General features: G+C 33.4%; 1 protein-coding gene across 4 annotated transcripts in view; it reads left to right on the top strand.

Moving 5' to 3' along the window:
- Positions 1 to 20,767, top strand: part of FNBP1L (formin binding protein 1 like) — a 122,382-nt gene that overhangs the window by 91,137 nt on the left and 10,478 nt on the right. For 3 of the 4 annotated variants that reach the window (XM_019457535.2, XM_053892334.1, XM_053892337.1), the window contains 7 exons: positions 785 to 889; positions 4,256 to 4,384; positions 6,433 to 6,579; positions 8,503 to 8,706; positions 10,135 to 10,293; positions 16,112 to 16,126; positions 19,087 to 19,196. In XM_019457535.2, the coding sequence (XP_019313080.1) occupies positions 785 to 889; positions 4,256 to 4,384; positions 6,433 to 6,579; positions 8,503 to 8,706; positions 10,135 to 10,293; positions 16,112 to 16,126; positions 19,087 to 19,196 (869 nt within the window). The remainder of the gene's footprint in view (positions 1 to 784; positions 890 to 4,255; positions 4,385 to 6,432; positions 6,580 to 8,502; positions 8,707 to 10,134; positions 10,294 to 16,111; positions 16,127 to 19,086; positions 19,197 to 20,767) is intronic. The other variant, XM_053892341.1, reaches the window with a different exon arrangement.

Here is a 20,767-nt window from a genome sequence, read left to right as displayed (position 1 = left end):
TTAAAGAACTGTGTAAACTAGAGTTGACTTAAAAGTACATTTACAAAAGTATGTAAAAAAGTACATTGAAAACTAAGCAAATTTAGTCTAGGAATTAAGAAAAAAAAAAAAGTTTTGTTTGTTTTTTTCGGACAGCTCAGAGCCTGGGACCTGCTTCGGATTCTGTGTCTCCATCTCTCTGCCCCTCCCCCCAATAAGTATTTAAAAACTTTAAAAAGTATGCAAGAAAGGAAATATGGTATATATTGCATGGCTCTATTATGAGTAGCTTTTACCAAGTCGTAGCAATTTGTATTAAATAAAAAAAAATTTAAAGGCCGAGTTCTGGGCTAATGGTAGTCCTGAGACACCTGGAACAAACAGTAGGAAACCACTTTGGAGGGACATTCCCACATCCCACCACAAAAAATAAAAACAAGCAAACACCAAAAACAACCAAATAAACATACAAAACCAAACACAAAACACCGCACAAACCAAAAAGTCCTCTGAAGATGAGCTCATAATAAATAATTACAAAATACATGTGATTTTTTTCCTTACTAGCAAAAGATGAAGTATATAATATTAACTCAGGCATGCCTATGATTTTTTTTTTCCTTCACAGTCTGTAATGTCTGATATTTAAGTCACATGGGTTATTTGTAATACTAAAATTTCTTTTCTACCTTAGAAAAAATTTACTTTTAGTGTGTAATTCTATACAGTGTACAGTGGCAACATTTTAAAGTTATTGATGAGGTAAATTTTATTTCTTAGTGTGATATTTTAATTTTTTAAACAGAGTAAAAAGAAATTTGAAAGAGAATGTAGAGAGGCAGAAAAGGCACAACAGAGTTATGAAAGATTGGATAATGATACTAACGCAACCAAGGCAGATGTTGAAAAGGTAAGAAATAATCCAAACTGACTTTGATATAAAAATATTATTACTTGCATGTGGAGGGTAATTGTAATATTTGTATTGGTATTAGATTTCTCCAAGAGAAACACTACGTCTAAATCTAAAATATACAAATATTTGTGTACTTCAAATCACATGTTAGTCGGATTGTGTTTATTTTATTGTAATGTCTTAACTGCATTCAGAATGCATAGGAAAGATATAATTGCTATTGAGAATGAATTTCTAAACTTAAAAAAAAAAAAAAAAAAAAAAAGAATGAGTTTCTATCCTATTCCAAAACAGAATAGGAAGTCTAAGGTATGTTGATGGGGTATGCAAATGGGGGTTGGGTAGTGTGCTTCCCTAACTTGACCCAAGGCAAAACAAGATAAAAGTGTCAGAAGTATGTGATGTTAGTTAGCTATTTATGTTTTTGTTTCATTCATTCTTTCATTCATTTTGGAAAACTGAGCTGTTCGTCGCTGATTCTGGGCCAGATGTTTTATAACATAACTATTTGTAAGGATCAGCCCTTAACTACTGCTGCTTAGCTTTTCCTTCTTTGCTGTATGTTCTTTATCTTAGAACATTGGACATTTGAGAGGGGTAGTTTTCTGCATTCCATTTTCTTTACCACTTAAAGCCATAAAATTATATAAAATTCAGATTACAATTATCTTAAAGTCCTTCTAGTATAACTTGTGAGGGTTTTATTTTTTTCTACCCTATTTCTTAATGACTTTTTATACCTCTAATGATAGTTAAGTCCCTTGTCATTGGAAATACACAGACTTAAGGCAGTTTGTTCTTTTTTTGATTTTTCCAACTCTAGCATTTCCTTACATTGATCCCACTGATCGCTGTGTTTAGTTTTAGTTTCTTTGAGGTACTGGGAAAGTATTCTGTATTTTCTACATAAAGCTCTTTAGATATTCATAGCAGATTCTCTGTCCCTAGATGAACCATTGTATTTCTTTATTCTACTGAGGAAATGGCTTTAAGTCACTTTTCATTATGACTGTTTTCCTTTGGATACCTGTTAATTTGTCAGTATCCCACCTAAATTATGTTAACTTCCAGTTGGATGTAATAATCCAGATGATGGTCTGATCAGTCCAGAGTTTGATTACCTCATTTTGAACACCAAATTTATGTTAATTATGGCCTAAATGTATATTGATTTTTTTTTTTTTTTTTTTTTTTTTTTTTTGAGCAACCACATTGTTTGGATGGACTCCCATTGGGTTTATGGTTAACCCCATGTCTTTTCACATATGGTGTGATATGAGAACATGTGTCTCATAACTTATACTGTTGGTATTTTAGATGCGTGTGTACATCTGTATCAATTATTAGACTTAACTCTGCGGTTAAGATTTTTGGACCCTGATTTTGATCATCCATATATTCATTTCCTTCCTAGCATCACGTCATGCACATAATGTGTTATTATTTGATAAAAATGTGGATCACAACAGTTGCAAACACTGTTGTATACATGGGAGGCTTGCTTGCTGGTTGACACTCCTTAAAAACTCCTTTGACTTATTATCAAACATTGATTGGAATACATAGCTTAGGTACTGGGCAAGATAAGGGACTCTAACTGGACTCTCATTTAACTTATGTTTTTTATTTTGTCTACAGAGATCTCTTTAGAGACTAATTAGACATTTTGAAATCTAGATAGAATATGTTAATAGTTTGACCTAACTTAAGAATTTTAACGTTTATAGTTTCCTTTTTATACTCCTTTGTTTGCAACCTCCTTACTTATTAGAGAATTAGGAAAACTTTGAGGATTTGCTTTAGGAACTATAGAGTAGAGGGATTCTCTTGTAAGTGACAGGTAGGAGAAAGGAACATAGTTTCAATTGAGCAATTACTGATAAAAGTTTAAAAAAAAAAAAGTGAAGAAGGAGCAAGCCTATTACTGATCTTTCTAAAGAAAAGAAAGGCAGTTGCATAACAATGTGAGTATACCATAACACTCCTGAACTGGTCACCTAAAAATGATTAAGATGGTCAATTAAGATGATATTGTGTGTTTTACAACAATTAAAAATAAAAAAAAAAGTTAATGTAATATTTTTAAAAAAGGCAGTTAAGTGTGAAGCCCACAGGGGGGCTTCAGTTGTTCTAGTTTCTAGCTTTACACTCCTCTATGCCCTGCTGGAACCTTTGCCCTAGGCTTTAGGAATCACAGCCAGTGACTTAGAACAGGAGCCGTTTCGCCTGACCATTGTGGGTAGGGAATAATTTGGATTCCTCTATTCCATCATAGTTTGTGGGAACAGGGAGAAAGGGGGAAGAAGTAAATGAATGTGTACTTAAGGTCCCAGAACTTCAAATGTATTTTTCTGTAGAAATACTTCGGGCTATGGTGTTTAGTTTCCATAGTACTTAAGTATTAGAATCTTCAAGTACACTGTAGATTAAATTTTTTTTTTGTGGGCTTCTCTATTATCTTGGCTACTGTGTATTTCCACAGGTCAGTTTGTTTCTGAGTTCAGAAGAACTAACTTGTGGACCTACTGTTAGAAGGTTAGAGACTACATTTTGTAGAAAATGGAATTAGAACAATAAAGTGTATTAATGTGTTTTACAACTTCCAGAGCACTCTCATATAACATGATTGGTTCCTTGGAGCACTGTGAAAAATGGAGTTCAATTCTTACTTTTTTTTCTTATTACTTTAGAGTAATTGAGAAATTTACTTAGATTCCCCTCCAATAAATCTAGAATTAATGATTTTATGTTAGTATTCTAATGTTCTTACCAATGTAGATGATGCTGATGTGACCTATTCAAAAAGCATTTCTCTAAGAGCTTGAGATGAACAGAACTATATTCTAAATAATCATTCCTGAAAGTACCTTTGGTTTTGTATAGAGACTGAAATCATTGTTGAGTATTACTATATCCAAAAATCATATATTTAATCATTAGTGTTTCACTGTGGTTCTGAGTTGCATATAAGTGGATCATGTTTTAAATGTTTTACTATAACTTGTTAACTGTCTAAAGTATTTCTGTGGTGTTTTTCGTCTTCTGGTTAAGAGCATACTGTTGCAGGTCAAGCCATAATGTTGTCATTTGTTTAATTTTAAAAAAGTCTGGATTTGGTAAGGAGAAACTTTATTTGAACAGATTATTGCAAAGGGAAGGACTGTTGCAAAAAGAGAAAAGGATTGCTGCAATAGGAGAGTGCTCTGTCCATAAGATATGCAAGCATCTCCTTAAATTTTAAATGATATTAATAGTTAGAAAAAGTCTAGGTTTAGCATAACTTTTAGAAAAATGAATCAGGTTTCATTTTGTTGTTGTTGTTATTTGTGTTGGTAATGATGTGGACCAATTTGTCTCTAGGCCAAACAGCAGTTGAATCTGCGTACACATATGGCTGATGAAAATAAAAATGAATATGCGGCACAATTACAAAACTTTAATGGAGAACAGCACAAACATTTCTACGTAGTGATTCCTCAAATTTACAAGGTAAAATTTAGATATATGAAATTAATCTAGTTTTAGAGTTGGAAGAGCTAGTCTTTTTATATGTGAAACTTTTAAATTTGAGGCATCAACCAGGATGTTTCTAGATTCACTAGTCATCAGGACTAGTGATAAGAACTTCTTTTATGATTATAGATTTGAAAAGTAAATATTTCCTAACTTTGAAATCACGAATTTTCCTACTGAATAATTATTAGTGTAATAAACAGTCCAGTAAAACAATGACATTTTCTAGATAAATTTTAATACTGTATCATTGAGTATTAGGACATAGGGGGGATTCACTGGAATTGTTCTTGGTAAGCTGCTTACCTAGAATTGGGATGTAGCTTTTTGACACTATACCAGAGTTACTGGCATTACCCCAGGTGGCAGAAATAAATCTTATGAAATGTATTTGCTAGCCTGGTTTTTGCCTGCTTGTCTTCCTAGTTGCCAGATCATAAATGTAATTCAGGCCGTGAGTTTGCTTACAAATTCCATCCATCATCACTTGATGATAAACAGTTGCCAAACAGCCTGAGGTAAAGACCCAGAATTTATATGAGGGTTAAGTTATGTTACTGCTTATTCTAGAAAGAAGAGAAATTAGAGTAAAGGGATTGAAAGAGTGTTGAAAGTAGTATCTGGGAGAGCAGAGCTTATATGGAAAGAGTTGTCAGCCCAGATATATTTTCTTTTTCGTTGTAAGGCAAATTAGCAGTACAAAGGAAGCATAGTTAGAGAGGGTGGCCTAGAGTGGGTATCATATTCCAGTCATTTAATCCAGAGCATCTAGCCTCATGACTAGCATCTAGTCATCATCACTCAGTGGTGCTTTTCTAGGCTCTCCAGCCAAGCCATTATGTTCTGGGGAGACCAAAACTGTGTTTTGTGCTTAATCCTTTTGTTTGAACCTTGCTATGGAGCAGTCTTGCCATTTTTTTTTTTTTTCAGTGTTTATTTATTTTTAAGAGAGAATGAGTGGGATGGCGCTGGAGGGTGGGGATGGGGGGGGCGGGGTGCAGAGGGAGAGAGAGAGACACAGAATCCTAAACAGGCTCCAGGCTTTGAGCCATCAGCACAGAGCCCAATGTGGGGCTAGAATGTGTGAACTACGAGATCACGACGTGAGCCGAAGTCAGATACTTAACTGACTGAGCCACCTAGGTGCCCCCAGTCTTGCCATTTTGTAATGCTGGGAACAGTTCCTTTGTGAAAATGTGGGTGTCAGAGTAAATCCACAAGCTTTGGGAAGTAGAGAGGAAAAGCTGGTATAAAGGCTGTGGGAGTGTGGGGACTTGAACAGTGTAGCTGTGTCCTAGGAGAAAAAGGTTAGTAGTGTCGGCAAATATTAAGGGGTCAAAAATGCCTGTAAGTTATTTGGCTTCACTTGTCATAGCATAATTCTTAGGGGCATGTACCAGTAAATTTTTGAATTGTGGGGATTCCATTGTATGTACCACTTTCACCTTTTGGCTTCCTGTTTTCATCTTGTATCCCCAATCCTTTGATAGTTACTGAGCAGTAGACTGACTAGTAGGTCTGAGTACCTGTTGGTATTCAGTCAACTATGGATCCTTAATCCAGCGAGATCTTACCAAAGTAATCTGAACTAATTTAAGGACTTAGAACTCTCAGATTTATATATGTTACAGGCTAATTGCTTAAAAAGAAAGAAAAAAAAAACCCATCAAAATTCTGTTTTCGAGTGCAGCTTTTCCTGGAAGCATAGACAACTGCTCTGACTGAAGAATGGAAAGGTGGAGGTGGTATGAGGTAGGGAGCTGGTAGCCTGTTAGGGGATCCCTTTAGAATATTTGAAAACCAGTGTCACCTGGTTTAGGATGTGCTGAAAGGCTTGATTTTTTTTTTTTTTTTTTTCCTTGTGTTATGTAACAAGTCTCAGGTTTTAAGTACTGTAAGACTGTTGAAAAGGTATTAACAACAGTGTGACTGTTAGTGTAGAATCCTAATTTGGGGGGTGGGGTTGCGTCAGAATGAAAAGAAAATTTAATATTCCCTTTTTTAAAAAAAATTCTGATTATTAGCAACTACAAGAAATGGATGAACGAAGGACTATTAAACTCAGTGAGTGTTACAGAGGATTTGCAGACTCAGAACGCAAAGTTATTCCTATCATTTCAAAGTGTTTGGAAGGAATGATTCTCGCCGCAAAATCAGTTGATGAAAGAAGAGTAAGTGCTATATAATTATATTTGAATAAATTATTTGGTTTGCATATGCAGTTTCAGTTGGTGAAATGAATTGGGAAAGGGGTGAAGTAATTGATGGGTAGCTGATTATACTTTATATTCTGTAGAAGTCTGGCAATAGATTGGACTGCTTTGGGCTTTTTTTTTTCCCCCATGTTTGTTTATTTTTAAGAATGAAAGAGAGCGTGAGCAGGGGAGGGACAGAGAGAGAGAGGGAGACAGAATCCGAAGCAGGCCCCAGGCTCTGAGCTGTCAGCACAGAGCCTGACATGGGTCTGAAACTCATGGAATGAGAGATCATGACCTGAGCCGAAGTCAGATGCCCAAACGACTGAGCCACCCAGGCACTCAATGGACTCCTTTGGGCTTTTAAGACTGTTCTGAACACTAAAATTCTAGTTGTTTTGAAAGAAAATTTTAATCCTTCCTTTTCCCCTGACTAAATTTTCAGTTCTACTCCAAGAGTATAACACAACCTGTGAACTGTAGGTTACAAACTGTGTTGTACTCTTATTCTAGTGAAAGTTTAGAGAAAGAAATAGATATAAAGTTACTATAAGAATTGCTTTTTAATGGAAGAGTTGGCACTTGAACTGTGGGTAGTGCATGGAGTAATGGGCAAAAAGGAAGGGCAGTAGAAGGAACAGCATAGCCCTGCTCCCCTTGAGAAAGTATATCCACTAACCTGTCTTAATTAAGGTCTAGCAAGAATCTTGTACCTGGTCATTTCTCAAAAAATGTTGATTGAGTGTCCAGAAAGGGTAGTTGGCAGAAATTTATGTTATGAAGAAGGAGCAAGAGAAGAGAACCAGTGTTGGGGGAGTGCTAAATATATACCACATATTTTAGTCTTCATAGCAAGTTGGTATTAATGAGGATTTTTTTCTGTAACAAATAGAATTTTGACTTGAATTTTAAAAATAAAAGGATTTTAGGGTTCTTTAATTTTAGGGTTCAGAAATTCAGAAGTACATTTATATTTCAGTATGGCTGGTTACAAGGTTACAAATGTAGTTAGGTCCCTTCTCTCTCATTCTTCTCATCCTTTAGCAAGTGATTGGTAGGGTGGCGTTAATGACAAAACTAAAGTGTGACTTAACAGATAACTTTTGAGTAAAAGGCAAAATGTACAATGAACAGAAATAGGGAATGAAAGAGAAGGGTTTTAAACAGGAGGAGTTTATAAGAGATAAAGTATTCTGTTTGAAAATAATGAGTTTAAGGTGTCAGAAGAACATTTGGATAGTGGTATGTACTTCCAAAGACAATATATAGTATAGTTATGTGAGTTTTAAAGTTTTAGGGGAAATAGAACTTTATATTTTTAAAGTTTCTTTTTGTATTTAATATTGTTTGTGAGATCTTTCTCCATTGTTCAGTTAACATTCCCAACTGTCTTCAGTATATTTTATCTTTTCCCCTGTTGGATGCATGAAAGCCTTTCTACCTCTTACTCTTTTACATAGATGCCTTTTCCCCTGTTTCAAAGATCAACTTTTTGTAGATATCCTGTAAAGCAAAAAGCCTTTTTCTCTGAAACTTCTTAGAATTTCTACTTGAGAATAACTTCCTGTATTCCTATTCTAAGAAAGTTAGATCTTTCTTATCAACTAACTTGTCCTCAGATGAATTTCAGTGGGTTGAAGTTGTGGAATGAAAACACTTCATGAATATTACAAACTAATAAAATGTTAATTTGATTATAAATTCGTATTTTATTGGGATTAAAATATTTAAGGCTTATTACTAATCCACCAGAAGAAATTATTCACTTTAACCTTTAATTATTATCTGTAGAATTATTTCCTTTAAATTTTTGCTGGTTGTTTCCTTGAGTAAATTTTTAACAGCTAACAGTATTAAAAATAAATGAAATGATTTTAAAAGCATGTTTCTTACGTGTAGGACTCTCAAATGGTAGTGGACTCCTTTAAGTCTGGATTTGAACCTCCAGGAGATTTTCCATTTGAAGATTACAGTCAACATATTTATAGAACCATTTCTGATGGGACTATCAGTGCATCCAAACAGGAAAGTGGGAAGATGGATGCCAAAACCACAGTAGGAAAGGCCAAGGGCAAGTTGTGGCTCTTTGGAAAGAAGCCAAAGGTAAAAGTCATGAAATTCCTCTATGCTAATAGTTTTATTTTAGTGTGTCATTTAAATCAATGTAGGTGTTGAGTGGATAATGGCTTACTATTAATAGAGAATAAGTATTTTTATCTGAATGATTCAGTTAACTTTTCACTTATTAGAAACATAGTTTTGTATCTTAATAGTAAAAATTATTTCTGGAGTTAAATAACATTTGACCACCACTTAATGAGTAAAAATGTTAAATAGTTGTTAATACCTCTTGAATTATATGCTTTTGAAATTTCACTTGTATGTAGTTTCAATCAGAATTTCTAAGGAAACGTTGTGATCTAACTATAAGACCACCAAAATTGCAGTTCTCTATTAGAATGAATGATTGACTATAGCAATAATAAATGTCACATTAGGTCTTATAGATCGTACTAATGAAGTTATTTTTATCATCCATGTGAATGTTTAATGGGAGGGGCCCAATGTTTGTGGTTATTTGAAGTTTAAAAATCTCCAGTTTACTAAGAGAATCTCTCTTCTTGTTGGAACCCATTTTTTGATGTGCTGTATATGTTAGGTAAATCTAGTTCAGCAGCATGAGCAAATGGAATAGATGAGTGCTTAATCCTACCAATGTAGTGCTTATAATAGTGTCTATCTAGTATGGGAATAGATATGTACTTTTAATCTGATATGCTCTATTTATTAAAGTATAGGTGACTTTAATTCATTTTTCTGATCTAGACATAAGAATGCAGATAAATTTAACTCATAATATACCTATTAATCTCTTCAGAAGTACACTTATAATTAACTCAAGCATTATTCATGCTTTTAATATTTTCCAGGTGAGAAGTTGAGAGGTGAGACTTTTTTTTTTAGTCAAATCAGAGTAGATAGGAAAGCTTACAAAAACCAGGACTGCTGAAGTTTTTTTTTTTTTTAAATGAGGTGCAATGAAGATGAAATAGAAACAGTCTGAGAGAAAAACCACAAATGTAATGAAAACTTTTTGCCTATTTGTGATAATAATTAGTTGCAGTTTTAATATATATTATCTATTTAGATAACTTTACCTGTAGCTGTTGCCTTTATCTCTGACAAGTGCAGGTTAAGTATAACCAGTTAGGTAGTGCTAATGTCCTAGAAATTAGAAGAGAATTTTTTTTATGTAGGTCATATTGCTTTCTCTGACATTATAATTTGTGTACTCTATATTTTTAATGTCATTTTGTAAAAAGTGATCAAATGAAATGGTACATTTCTTAAAGTAAATTTGACTTCTTAAAATGACCGTTTTGGCAAAACTATGTTAATATTCTTATAACATTTTTATAGAAAACTTTGAGATTTATTATGTGAAAAGTATGTTGCCAAAAATAGAATTTTCATTTAGGAGAAAACTATGCACATTTGGCTTATTGATTCCTTTCTTTATTTCCATATTAGCCACAGTCCCCACCCTTAACCCCTACTAGTTTATTCACATCCAGTACTCCTAATGGGTCCCAGTTTCTCACATTCTCCATTGAGCCCGTGCATTATTGTATGAATGAAATAAAAACAGGGAAGCCCAGAATTCCTTCTTTCAGAAGTCTCAAAAGAGGGGTAAGTTTAATAATGGGTTAAAATGCATGATGGCCTATTGTGTGTGTAGTGTGGCTTTTAATACTCTCCACCCTCATTATAAGGCTCTCTCCTGTAAATATGTAGTTTAAAAAGACCACAGAATTAAGTATAGCTGCCCTCAAGTTAAAAATAACTCCTCTTTATAACATTTGAAATGCGCAACCATAAAAGAATGGTATTATAAAGAGGGTGCTGGGTACAATCATATTAGCTATTTTTTTGTTTATGTGAAATCATATGTCCACCATTGTCTTGTAATGTATTTACATTTTTAAGACTTTCAGTAATTTGTCACTGCAGTTAACTCATGCAATACTTTGTCACTAATGATGACTTCTGCCAATTTATAAAGTATTTTGTTGTCGATAAAAAAATCAAATTCAATTTTTAATTTCCCTACTTTTAGAAGTATAAAACACAGTTTCCAGTATTTAAATAAGAAATTAAAGATAGGCATTTTAAATATCAAGATTCTAGATCATATTAAGATAATACATTAGAAGATATTTTGTAAATTATTTGCCTATAAAATACTAGATATTACTGAGTAATGTTTACATGGCATTTGTGTTCTTGAGCTTAAAAAAAAAGTATTTTTTTACCAAAATATTTTTTTTAATTGCCCAGTCTTTGGTATTTACTCAAAACTAAAGTTATTCTGTAAATGAAAAATTTTAGAATTGTAAAAATCAAATATCAAGCTATTTTTTAGCAACACCTATTATACTACTGATAAATAGTAGTGTTATTCCATTATGTTAGTGAAACTAATTTCTCTTGTTTATATTTGATTTTAAGGATGTGCTTGTAATATTCATAGCTCATAGTTTAGATATATTTATGAAATTTGAACATTTGTTTGGACATATGAAAAACATAGGTGTGATAGCCCACAGATGAGAACTCAATCTATCAGTGCCATTAAAAAATCTAATCATTAACAGTGATATACTATAGTTGGGCTTACTCTTGTTCTTGCCATTCTTCCCCCACCTTCCCTCTTCCTCCCTTCCTCTCTGCCTTCCTGCTTGCGTTCTTTTTCGATTCTTTTCTTCTCTGTCTAGTTGAGTTTCTCTTTTGGCCACATGTAGAGTTGAGTTTCTCTTTTGGCCACATGTAGAACAAGATATATTCATTTAGGGCAAGATGACATTATTTGCATTTTCATTAAAACACTATGACAACCTGAAGTGATGTCAGTAATGCAGTAGACATGTTCTAGTATATGATGTCCCTTTTTGGACTTCCTTTTTTTCCTATACTGTCATGAACATTTTTACATCTATCTTACCTACTTCTGTGTTGAATGATGATATAGGTAATTAATGATATTCTGAAAAACCAGTAGGAATGAGTCTGTATTATACAGTACAGGTAACCTGTATTCATTTTTAAAAGCCCTTAACACTTGTTGGAAACACTTAAGAAATCATTAGGGATTTTCTTTTGCCTGACTTACGAGGGCAGAATTCCCATCTTTCTTCTCTATGATGATTTAGATTTTATTAAATATTCTGCTGTTATGAAAAATGACTGTTTAGCAGCTATATTTTTGTAATTGTTTCTGTATCTTACACATCGAGTCTACCAGATCCAGTTAACAGTAATCTATACAGTATAGTTACAGAGATATCAAATAGTTGTGTGAAATTTAGGCAGTTAGAACTGTGAGCTTTGGAGAGAGAAGTTTAAATATGTGATCTCTTCATTTTTATTGAATAAGTTATAGGTGGAATTATAAAATCTACATTTTATAAAATTGTAGAACTTAAAAGTATCTGCTTAGTTATTATTTGTCTTATTTCCACTTACTGCTTTAGTTTTAAATATTAGAACATTGTTTTGGGGGAGCCAGTTCCAGAAGGTCAAAATCCTCCTACTTTTGTTATTACCGTACCAAAGGAGAAAAAGCAATATGTAAGGTAGAAAATATGACAGATAAATCGACTAGGATATTGGAGGATAGAGCAGAAAGGAAAGTTTATTACAATCTTGGCATTGACATTTTTCTTTTTTAGTGTTTATTTTTGAGACAGAGAAAGACAGCATGAGCAAGGGAGAGGCAAAGGGAGAGGGAGACAGAATCTGAAGCAGGCTCCAGGCTCTGAGCTATCAGCACAGAGGCTTGAACTCATGAACCACAAGATCATGACCTGAGCAAAGTCGGACGCTTAACTGCCATCCAGGGGCCCCGACATTTTTCATTTTGATTGGTATTTAGTTTATCAGATTCTATTTCAAAATTAACCTATGGAGATATTTTTCTTCCAGTTAAGAATTTTCTCAATATAGGAAAATCCAAAAAGAAGAACTTCTTAAAAAATAATTTATTTTTTTATTTTTATTTTCATTAAAAAAAATTTTTTTTACTGCTTTTGTTTTATTTTTGAGAGAGAGAGAAAGAGAGAGACAGACTGTGAGTAGGGCAGGGGCAGAGAGAGAGGGAGACAGAATCCGAAGCAGACTCCAGACTTTGAGCTGTCAGTACAGAGCCTCACGTGGGGCTGGAACTCAACAAACTGTGAGATCAATTGACCTGAGCCAAAGTCAGACGCTTAACCGACTGAGCCACCCAGGTGCCCCTAAATGTTTTTATTTTTGAGAGAGAGAGAGAGTGAGCAGGGGAGGGGCAGAGAGACGTAGAAAGAGAATCCCAGGCAGGCTCTGCACTGACAGTAGAGAGCCCAATGCGGGGCTCAAACTCAAGAACCATGAGATCATGACCTGAGCAGAAGTCAGATGCTTAACCTACTGAGCCACCTAGGCTCCCCAAAAAAGAAGAGAAGCTTTAAGAAGCCAGGTTTTTTTTTTTTTTTTAAACATGGATTTACATGTCAGTCCATTCACTTACAAAATAAGTCTTAAGGTATTTTGGGGGGAAATTTTTTTTTTTTTTTTTGTAAAAGGACCTGTGCATACAAATTGGTGTAGAATAAAGCAAAACTGAGAGAGATAGAATTCTCTTATTTTTAATGTTTATTTTTGAGAGGGTGCAAGTTGGGGAGGGTTAGGGAGGGGAGAAAAGAGAATTAGAAGCGGGCTGTGCTCTGGTAGTCTGACAGCAGCAAGCCTGATTTGGGGCTCGAACTCATAAACTGTGAGATCATGACCCAAGTCAAAGTCAGACGCTCAACCAGCTAAGCCACCCAGGTGCCCCAAGTCTTAAGGATTTTTAAAGCTGATGAGTTGTACCATTCAAATCAGAAACTCTTGTTTTGAACTATGTTTGCTACATTGTTTTTTGTTAATATTATATTTTTAAAATATTTATTTTTGAGAGAGCATTAGCGGGGGAGGGGCAGAAAGAGAGGGAGAGAGAAAGAGAGAAAGAGAAAGAAAGAATGAATCCCAAGCAGGTTCTGCACTGTCCGGGGTGAGCCTGACATGGGGCTCAAACTCACGAACTGTGAGATCATAACCTGAGCTGGAATCGAGAGTCAGATGCTTTAACCAACTGAGCCACCCAGGCGACCTATTGTTTTTCCTGAATATCTGCTTTTGGCTTTCTAAAAAATTATAATTTTTCTTTTTTTTTTTCTATATAAAGTTCCTAATATTTTTAAGGATCTGAGAAATGTTATATTGGACCAGTGTTTTTGAATCTGATGGTTGATACCATTAGACCTTTTCTGAGGGATGATGGTGTATAGTTTTCCTTATGTGAAATCAGGAGCTAACCATTAATGGATAATTGGTGCACACCTCAACTTAACTATTTAATATAGAAACAAATATTTTTTACTATATAACTGTTTCATTTGAGATTGTTGGGTAATCCTTTTTTTTTGGAAGTAGATTTATCTAGCAATAACAAGTCCATATTATCTGTCTAAATTATTCATGGTCTGAAAGACTTCATAGTCATATTTGTAAGCTTTTTATTTATTCAGAATACAGTTATCAGTATTTTCCTATCTTTAAAAGAAATCTAATAATTTTAATAATTTATATTTATATTATATTTAAAATCTAATCATTTTAATTGCCTAATTTCCTTTTTAGTTCCCTTGTGTATTTATTAAGGTATGGGGGTATGTGAAATTTTCTAGTTATAGATACATGATAATTGTATATGAGAGGAAGATATTTATGTATTGAACATGACTTACTTAAAAGAAAACTTGAATATTTTTCTAATATTTTACAAAGAACTTGAGTTTTTTGTATCCCTAAATCTAAGGTTAGTGTACCATAAATTAATTTTATAATTGATATAAAACTAGACTAACTAAAACCTGAACCATTTGATATTTCAGTTATAATTATCTTAATGTTTTCTCTGAAGCATATTAATACATAAACTGGAAAAATAATTTTTATTTCACTTAGAAATTTAGCTGGGGAAAATTATAAAAGATAAATTCAAATATTCTACATATTTTGTTTCTTGTGCTCTATATAATTTTGTCTTAATAATATTAAAGAAGACCATGAATATCTTTTTAAAACTTAAACTTGTTAACCTTTTTACCAGGAATTTTGTGATCCTAAAATAAGTTGTGCTTTTTGTTCCCTGAAACTACTGACAGTCTAAAGAATGTTAAGCTTAATTGGAAAGCTACTGGATAGCAAATGTCATCTTTCTTATCATCATAACCATTAATATATACAGCCAATTCATTGGAGATAAGGGGTAGATATTTTTGTCAGTTATTTATTAAAGTTCATATTTTTTATGTGAAATTCTTCTACCTGACATCCCCCTTCTTTAAACATCGTGATTTAGAAAACAGGGAAGAATAAAAATTTTAGAGGTTGCAAGCCATGAATGAATGAAGATTAATTGAAGATTAGCTTTGTAAAGCCAAATTGCATATTACGGGTCACAAGGAGTGTGTGTGTGTGTGTGTGTGTGTGCATGCGTGTGTGCATGGACACATGTGTGCACACGTGTGTTTACTTGGTATGTTTGGTAGATGCATTGCCAGTTGCAGAGCCCTGCTAACCCACCTCATGTGGGACGGACACACACAGACACACACACACACCATTAGTGTATATATGTGTGGTACATACCGCACGAGTAGTATATATACTGTATGAGAGCACTCTGGCTATATCCTTTTATATTCTCAGAAAGAAAAATTTTATCTAGTTTTCTTTCTAAAAATTGACGTTATATTTTTAGTGTTGCTTATTGAGCATATGGATTTCAGAAAAACTGAAAAGTAGACACTCCGTTTTCAAAGCACCATTCAACCCATGTATTTGTGTCTGTTAAGAAATATGTATGGGAAACTTGAATCTGGGTGACTCATTGTTTTGATAATGGGTTTCTAATGTGTCTGTACATTTTTTAAAAAAACCTTATAACTAAGGTAGAAATGTTACCCTTGACATATTTAAATTCAAAAAGTGTTTTGAACTATAGCAGTTCCTGTGATGCCAGTTTGTTTAATGCATTGGGAAGAGTTTTTCATTTTTTAATACTTCATAGAAGAGTTTTTCAAGTGGCTAATATTGGATCTTTATATTTAACTCTTCAAATATTAGTATTTTGAGAATGAAGAACTATAAGTAAAATCCCCTTACGGAGAATTTCTATTTACTTTTAAGTTTTTGTTGCATTTAGAAAATATCTGCCCATTATCATCAGTGTATTTTTTTTTTTTTTGCAAGTAATTTACTTTCCCCAAAATGTGCTTAAAATTGTTTTTCTGGCATAATTGTTTGGATTGTGAAATGTTCATGATTTATTTTAATATTGTAAAAAAAAAAGTATAAGTTATTGCATCTTCTGTATTGATTTCATGTGAATAATTTACCATTTCTTTCTGTTTTCCATTGAACTATTCAGTGGTCGGTGAAGATGGTAAGCCTTATGTGCTGATCTATATACTGTGCCAACATTAAATAATCTCAAAACTTTTTTTTTTTTTTTTTTAAGTTTATTCTGAGAGAGAGAGAGAGAGAGCGAGCGAGCATGAGCTGGGGAGGGGCAGATAGGGAGACAGAGGATTCCAAGCAGGCTCCATGCTGTCAGCACAGAGCCTTGTGTGGGGCTCAAACTCCCAAACCACAAGATCATGACCTGAGCTGAAATCAAGAGTCAGACACTTCACACCCAGGTGCCACTCAAAACATTGTGGGTTTTTTTTTTTTTTTTAATTCAGACTAAGTAGTAAGGTACAACCTTACATTTTCACCTTGTATGTGTCTTTTCTTGTTATAATTTGATCCATAGTCCAACATATGCCAGTATTTCTTGATGTCATAAAATTCTAAAATAATATGGTTAACTTTAATCAACCTATTAAGTTCCTAAATGTTACTGAGTGGAGTCCTTGTCATGTTACAGAGCATAAAATTATAGTTAATCATTAAGTTACATGGTAGAACAAAAGTTCATATTTTTACACAAGGAAAATTAAAAATGATTTTTAATGTCTTTTAAAAAGATTGTATACATGTTATTTGTAGTTTATCACAAGAATCATTAGATTTTCAAAATAGTAAGAAAGAAAATTTCCTACTAATTTCATTAGAGAGTCAGTACTTTCTTCTGTAGTACTGAGTGGGAATAAAAGCACACATAATCTAAATATAGTATGTGCTTGCGCAGTTGTGGGTGAGTGTGTGTGTGTGTGTGTGTGTGAGTGAGGTGGTCCTTTATGCATTTCAATCACATTAATGGAACTGCATTGTGAAGACCTAACCCCCAAATCATTGGGGGTTGCATAGTTTCTTATTTTTAGAAAGTAGACCACTCTCTTTCAGACCAGTTTCTTTCAGACTTTCAGTTTAGCCTTTTTAAAATGTATTCCCTTGTAGTAGAAGTTGTCAATAAATACCTCACAGGTCTTTATATCCATTGGAAATAGTGTTTAGCTCTCAAATTCTATAAAAGAATAGGTTATGTCAAAATGGGATATTAGAAATGCTTTCATACCTACTGTTACTAAATTTGAGAACAAGGTTTGATTAGGGGTAAGTGGGAAGCAGGCAGGTTTACTTACAGGTAATTGTGAGTTTATTGTAATACCAAAAAATACCCACATTGAAATATATTTCTTTACTTCACTAGATAGTTTTTCAAAATTTTAAGAAATATTTAAAAATATATAGATTAAAAGTTTTATCTTTGGCACATATATAATACTTTTCAAAACCTACATCTGAAGTTAGATTAAAACCGACAACTTACGTTAATAATTGACCACTAAATTTAAAGGCGCCTTGCATAGGAAATTCTGCCATTCATTTATTTAGGTCAGATTTGGTTGATTGACATTTTATTATTTCTGCTACTTGGTAGATTAAAAAACCAAAGCCACTTAGACAAGATGCCCTATTTTTTAGGGTGAGCTTGTTGAATATCCATAATGTATAGGCCACTTGGGGAAAATTCTGGAGATTCTGTTATTAATGAAATGTTAACCTTTGATCATGGTTCTATCCTAAGAGTGAGTTTTCTCTTTTTTTAAAAGTCAGGGAAACATTCTTAAAGATGGTGAAATAAAGGTACTAAGTATGTTATAGGCATAAATGGCCCAGAGAGCAAGGATGAGTTTCATTTCAACAATACTTTAAAAATTGAACTGGCATATTCTTCAAATCACCATTTAATTTTCTTTTAATTTTTTTTTTTTTTAACGTTTATTATTGAAAGAGAGCGTGAGCAGGGGAGGGGCAGAGGGAGAGGGAGACACAGAATCTGAAGCAGGCTCCAGGCTCTGAGCTGTCAGCACAGAGCCCGACGCGGGGCTCAAAGTCACAAACCGTGAGATTATGACCTGAGCCGAAGTCGGACGCTTAACCGACTGAGCCACTCAGGCACCCCTCATATCGCCATTTTAAAAAGAAAAATGAAGAGTGATAGGTATCATCAATTTTTGGAGTGTATCAAAACTTATGTAAATATGGGTTTATGGTAAATAGAATCAATAGTTGCTAATATTGGCTCTGTTGTGTAACCTCTAATATGAGTGACATGATTAACACTTAAGATGGGAAAGACATAATTTGAATCAGGAGTTTACAACTAAATACTAGTACTTTTTCCTAAATGATAGTTTCTTGAATATTAAAACATTAAAAAATTTTCAAACATCAAGCATCTTTCCTAAAGAAGGATCACATCTTTAATCTTTGGATTTTATCTTTCTTTTGGGAAAAACTGAGGTATGTTATTGGTTGTACAAAAGGATAATTGAAAATAAACTCCTTATTAGAATAATTTTTACTTTCAGTTCACACAGTGGATAGTTTTACCTTTTGTATGTTTTGGTTCTAAAGAGTGGTTTAATAAGTGTAATCATTCAGAGACTATGCAATATTAAAATATATTTCACCAGTTAGATTATCTCTGTGAGGTAAGTTGCCTACTTATTTGTATAAGCTTTTCATATTTGCAGTCTGAACATTCACAGTATTTGATTTGGGAATGTGGTGATGTTATATAAAGAACAATAATTTGTATAGGTGAGAAATGTTATGTGTTTCCATTTTGTTGTTGTTGCTGTAAGAAGGTTCATATGTATTTATTTTAACTGCCAAGACCTGAAAATGATGTGATAGTGGTCATTACCAATTTTCTTTATCTGGTTATATTTTTACCTGTTCTATTTCATGATTTCATAAACTGGAATTCAAGCTTTGTTCAATATAGTTGTTTTAATTTACATACACATATCTGTGTAGATTTCTTCTTAAAAGTTTGGGGCTAATTTTAAATTAAACTTAAAACTGATGTGTGTTTTTATTTTATAGCGGGTATATTTAAAAAAGAAAATTTCCTCAAGATGTCTTTTATAATTTAGATTCTCTTTTCAGGGCCCAGCACTGGAAGATTTCAGTCATCTGCCACCAGAACAGAGACGTAAAAAACTACAGCAACGCATCGATGAACTTAACAGAGAACTACAAAAAGAATCAGACCAAAAGTATTCTTCTATTAAGTCTTTTTTACCATTATTATTCCTTTTGGGGTATACTTTGAATGATATGTTTAAATGTGATGTATCGAAGATATAAAAATCATATATCCTAATTAAAATATCTTTTGAGGGAAAAATACACTCCTAAACTTTGCAAAATTTTATGGTTGCTGTGTGATAAATGAAAATGAAATGTTAGTTTCTTAGGTTGCAGTTTACTTATTGGATGATAATGGTCCATGTCCTCAATAATATTGCAAAACAGTTTAATGGTTCATTATCAACAGTAGTTTTCACCAACATTAACCGCCTCTTACACCTTGATACTTTCATTTTGCTTTGATACATAAATTGAGCTCAGTAGAAACCTAAGGCTATAATTATTTTGTTTGCAGCAAGTTAGCATACAGTACTTGATTACTTATAGCTTCAGATTCATTGACTCATTGCTGTAATTTTTTTTCAATTTTATAAAAAGTTTCCTTTGGTTCAGTTTTGTTTTAATGAACAGATATTTATGATGAATAAAGGGTTATTACAGTGAATTGGTGCCTTACTGTCTGCTTTTATAGTAAAGATAAAATTGGAGCTTAAACTATAGCACGATTGACAGTTTTTGGAGGGTTTTGTTTTTGTTTTTTTTGTAGCTCAGGCAGTTTCGTTCCAGATTTTTATTTTTTTTTTAATTGAAGTATAGTTGACACGCATCACATTAGTTTCAGGTGTAGAAATGATTTAAATTTTGATGTTAAGAATTATACATTAGGTATAATGGGATGCTTAATCATAAATGAAACACTGTAATATAGTTAATTTTCATTATTTGTGGTAGTTATGTTTTTTTAATTTTTATTTATTTTTTAAATTTACATCCAAGTTAGCATATAGTGCAACAGTGATTTCAGAAGGAGATTCCTTAATCCCCCTTACCCACTTACCCCATCCTCCCTCTCACAACCCTTCCAGTAACCATCTGTTTGTTCTCCATATTTAAGAGTCTCTTACGTTTTATCCCCCTCCCTGTTTTTGTATTATTTTTGCTTCCCTTCCCTTATGTTCATCTATTTTGTATCTTAAAGTCATACGAGTGAAGTCATATGATATTTGTCTTTCTCTAATTTTGCTTAGCATAACACCCTCTAGTTCCATCCATGTAGTTGAAAATGGCAAGATTTCATTCTTTTTGATTGCTGAGTAATACTCCATTGTGTGTGTGTGTGTGTGTGTGTGTGTGTGTGTGTGTGTGTGTGTGTGTACATATATATATATATACCACATCTTTATCCATTCATCCATCAATGGACATTTGGGCTCTTTCCATACTTTGGCTATTGTTGATAGTGCTACTATAAACATTGGGATGCATGTGTCCCTTTGAGACAGCACACCTGTATCCCATGGATAAATGCCTAGTAGTGCAATTGCTGGGTCGTATGGTAGTTCTGTTTTTACTGTTTCCACAGTGGCTGCACCAGCTTGCATTCCCACCAACAATGCAAAAGAGATCCTCTGTCTCTGCATCCTCGCCAACATCTGTTGTTGCCTGAATTGTTCATGTTAGCCATTCTGGCAGGTGT

The sequence above is a fragment of the Panthera pardus genome, unplaced genomic scaffold, assembly GCF_024362965.1.
Source record: "Panthera pardus isolate Hobbes unplaced genomic scaffold, ASM2436296v1 HiC_scaffold_11, whole genome shotgun sequence".
NCBI classification, from domain to species: domain Eukaryota; kingdom Metazoa; phylum Chordata; class Mammalia; order Carnivora; family Felidae; genus Panthera; species Panthera pardus.
Note: the sequence above shows the minus strand (reverse complement) of the source record. Positions and strands in the feature narration are given on the sequence as shown.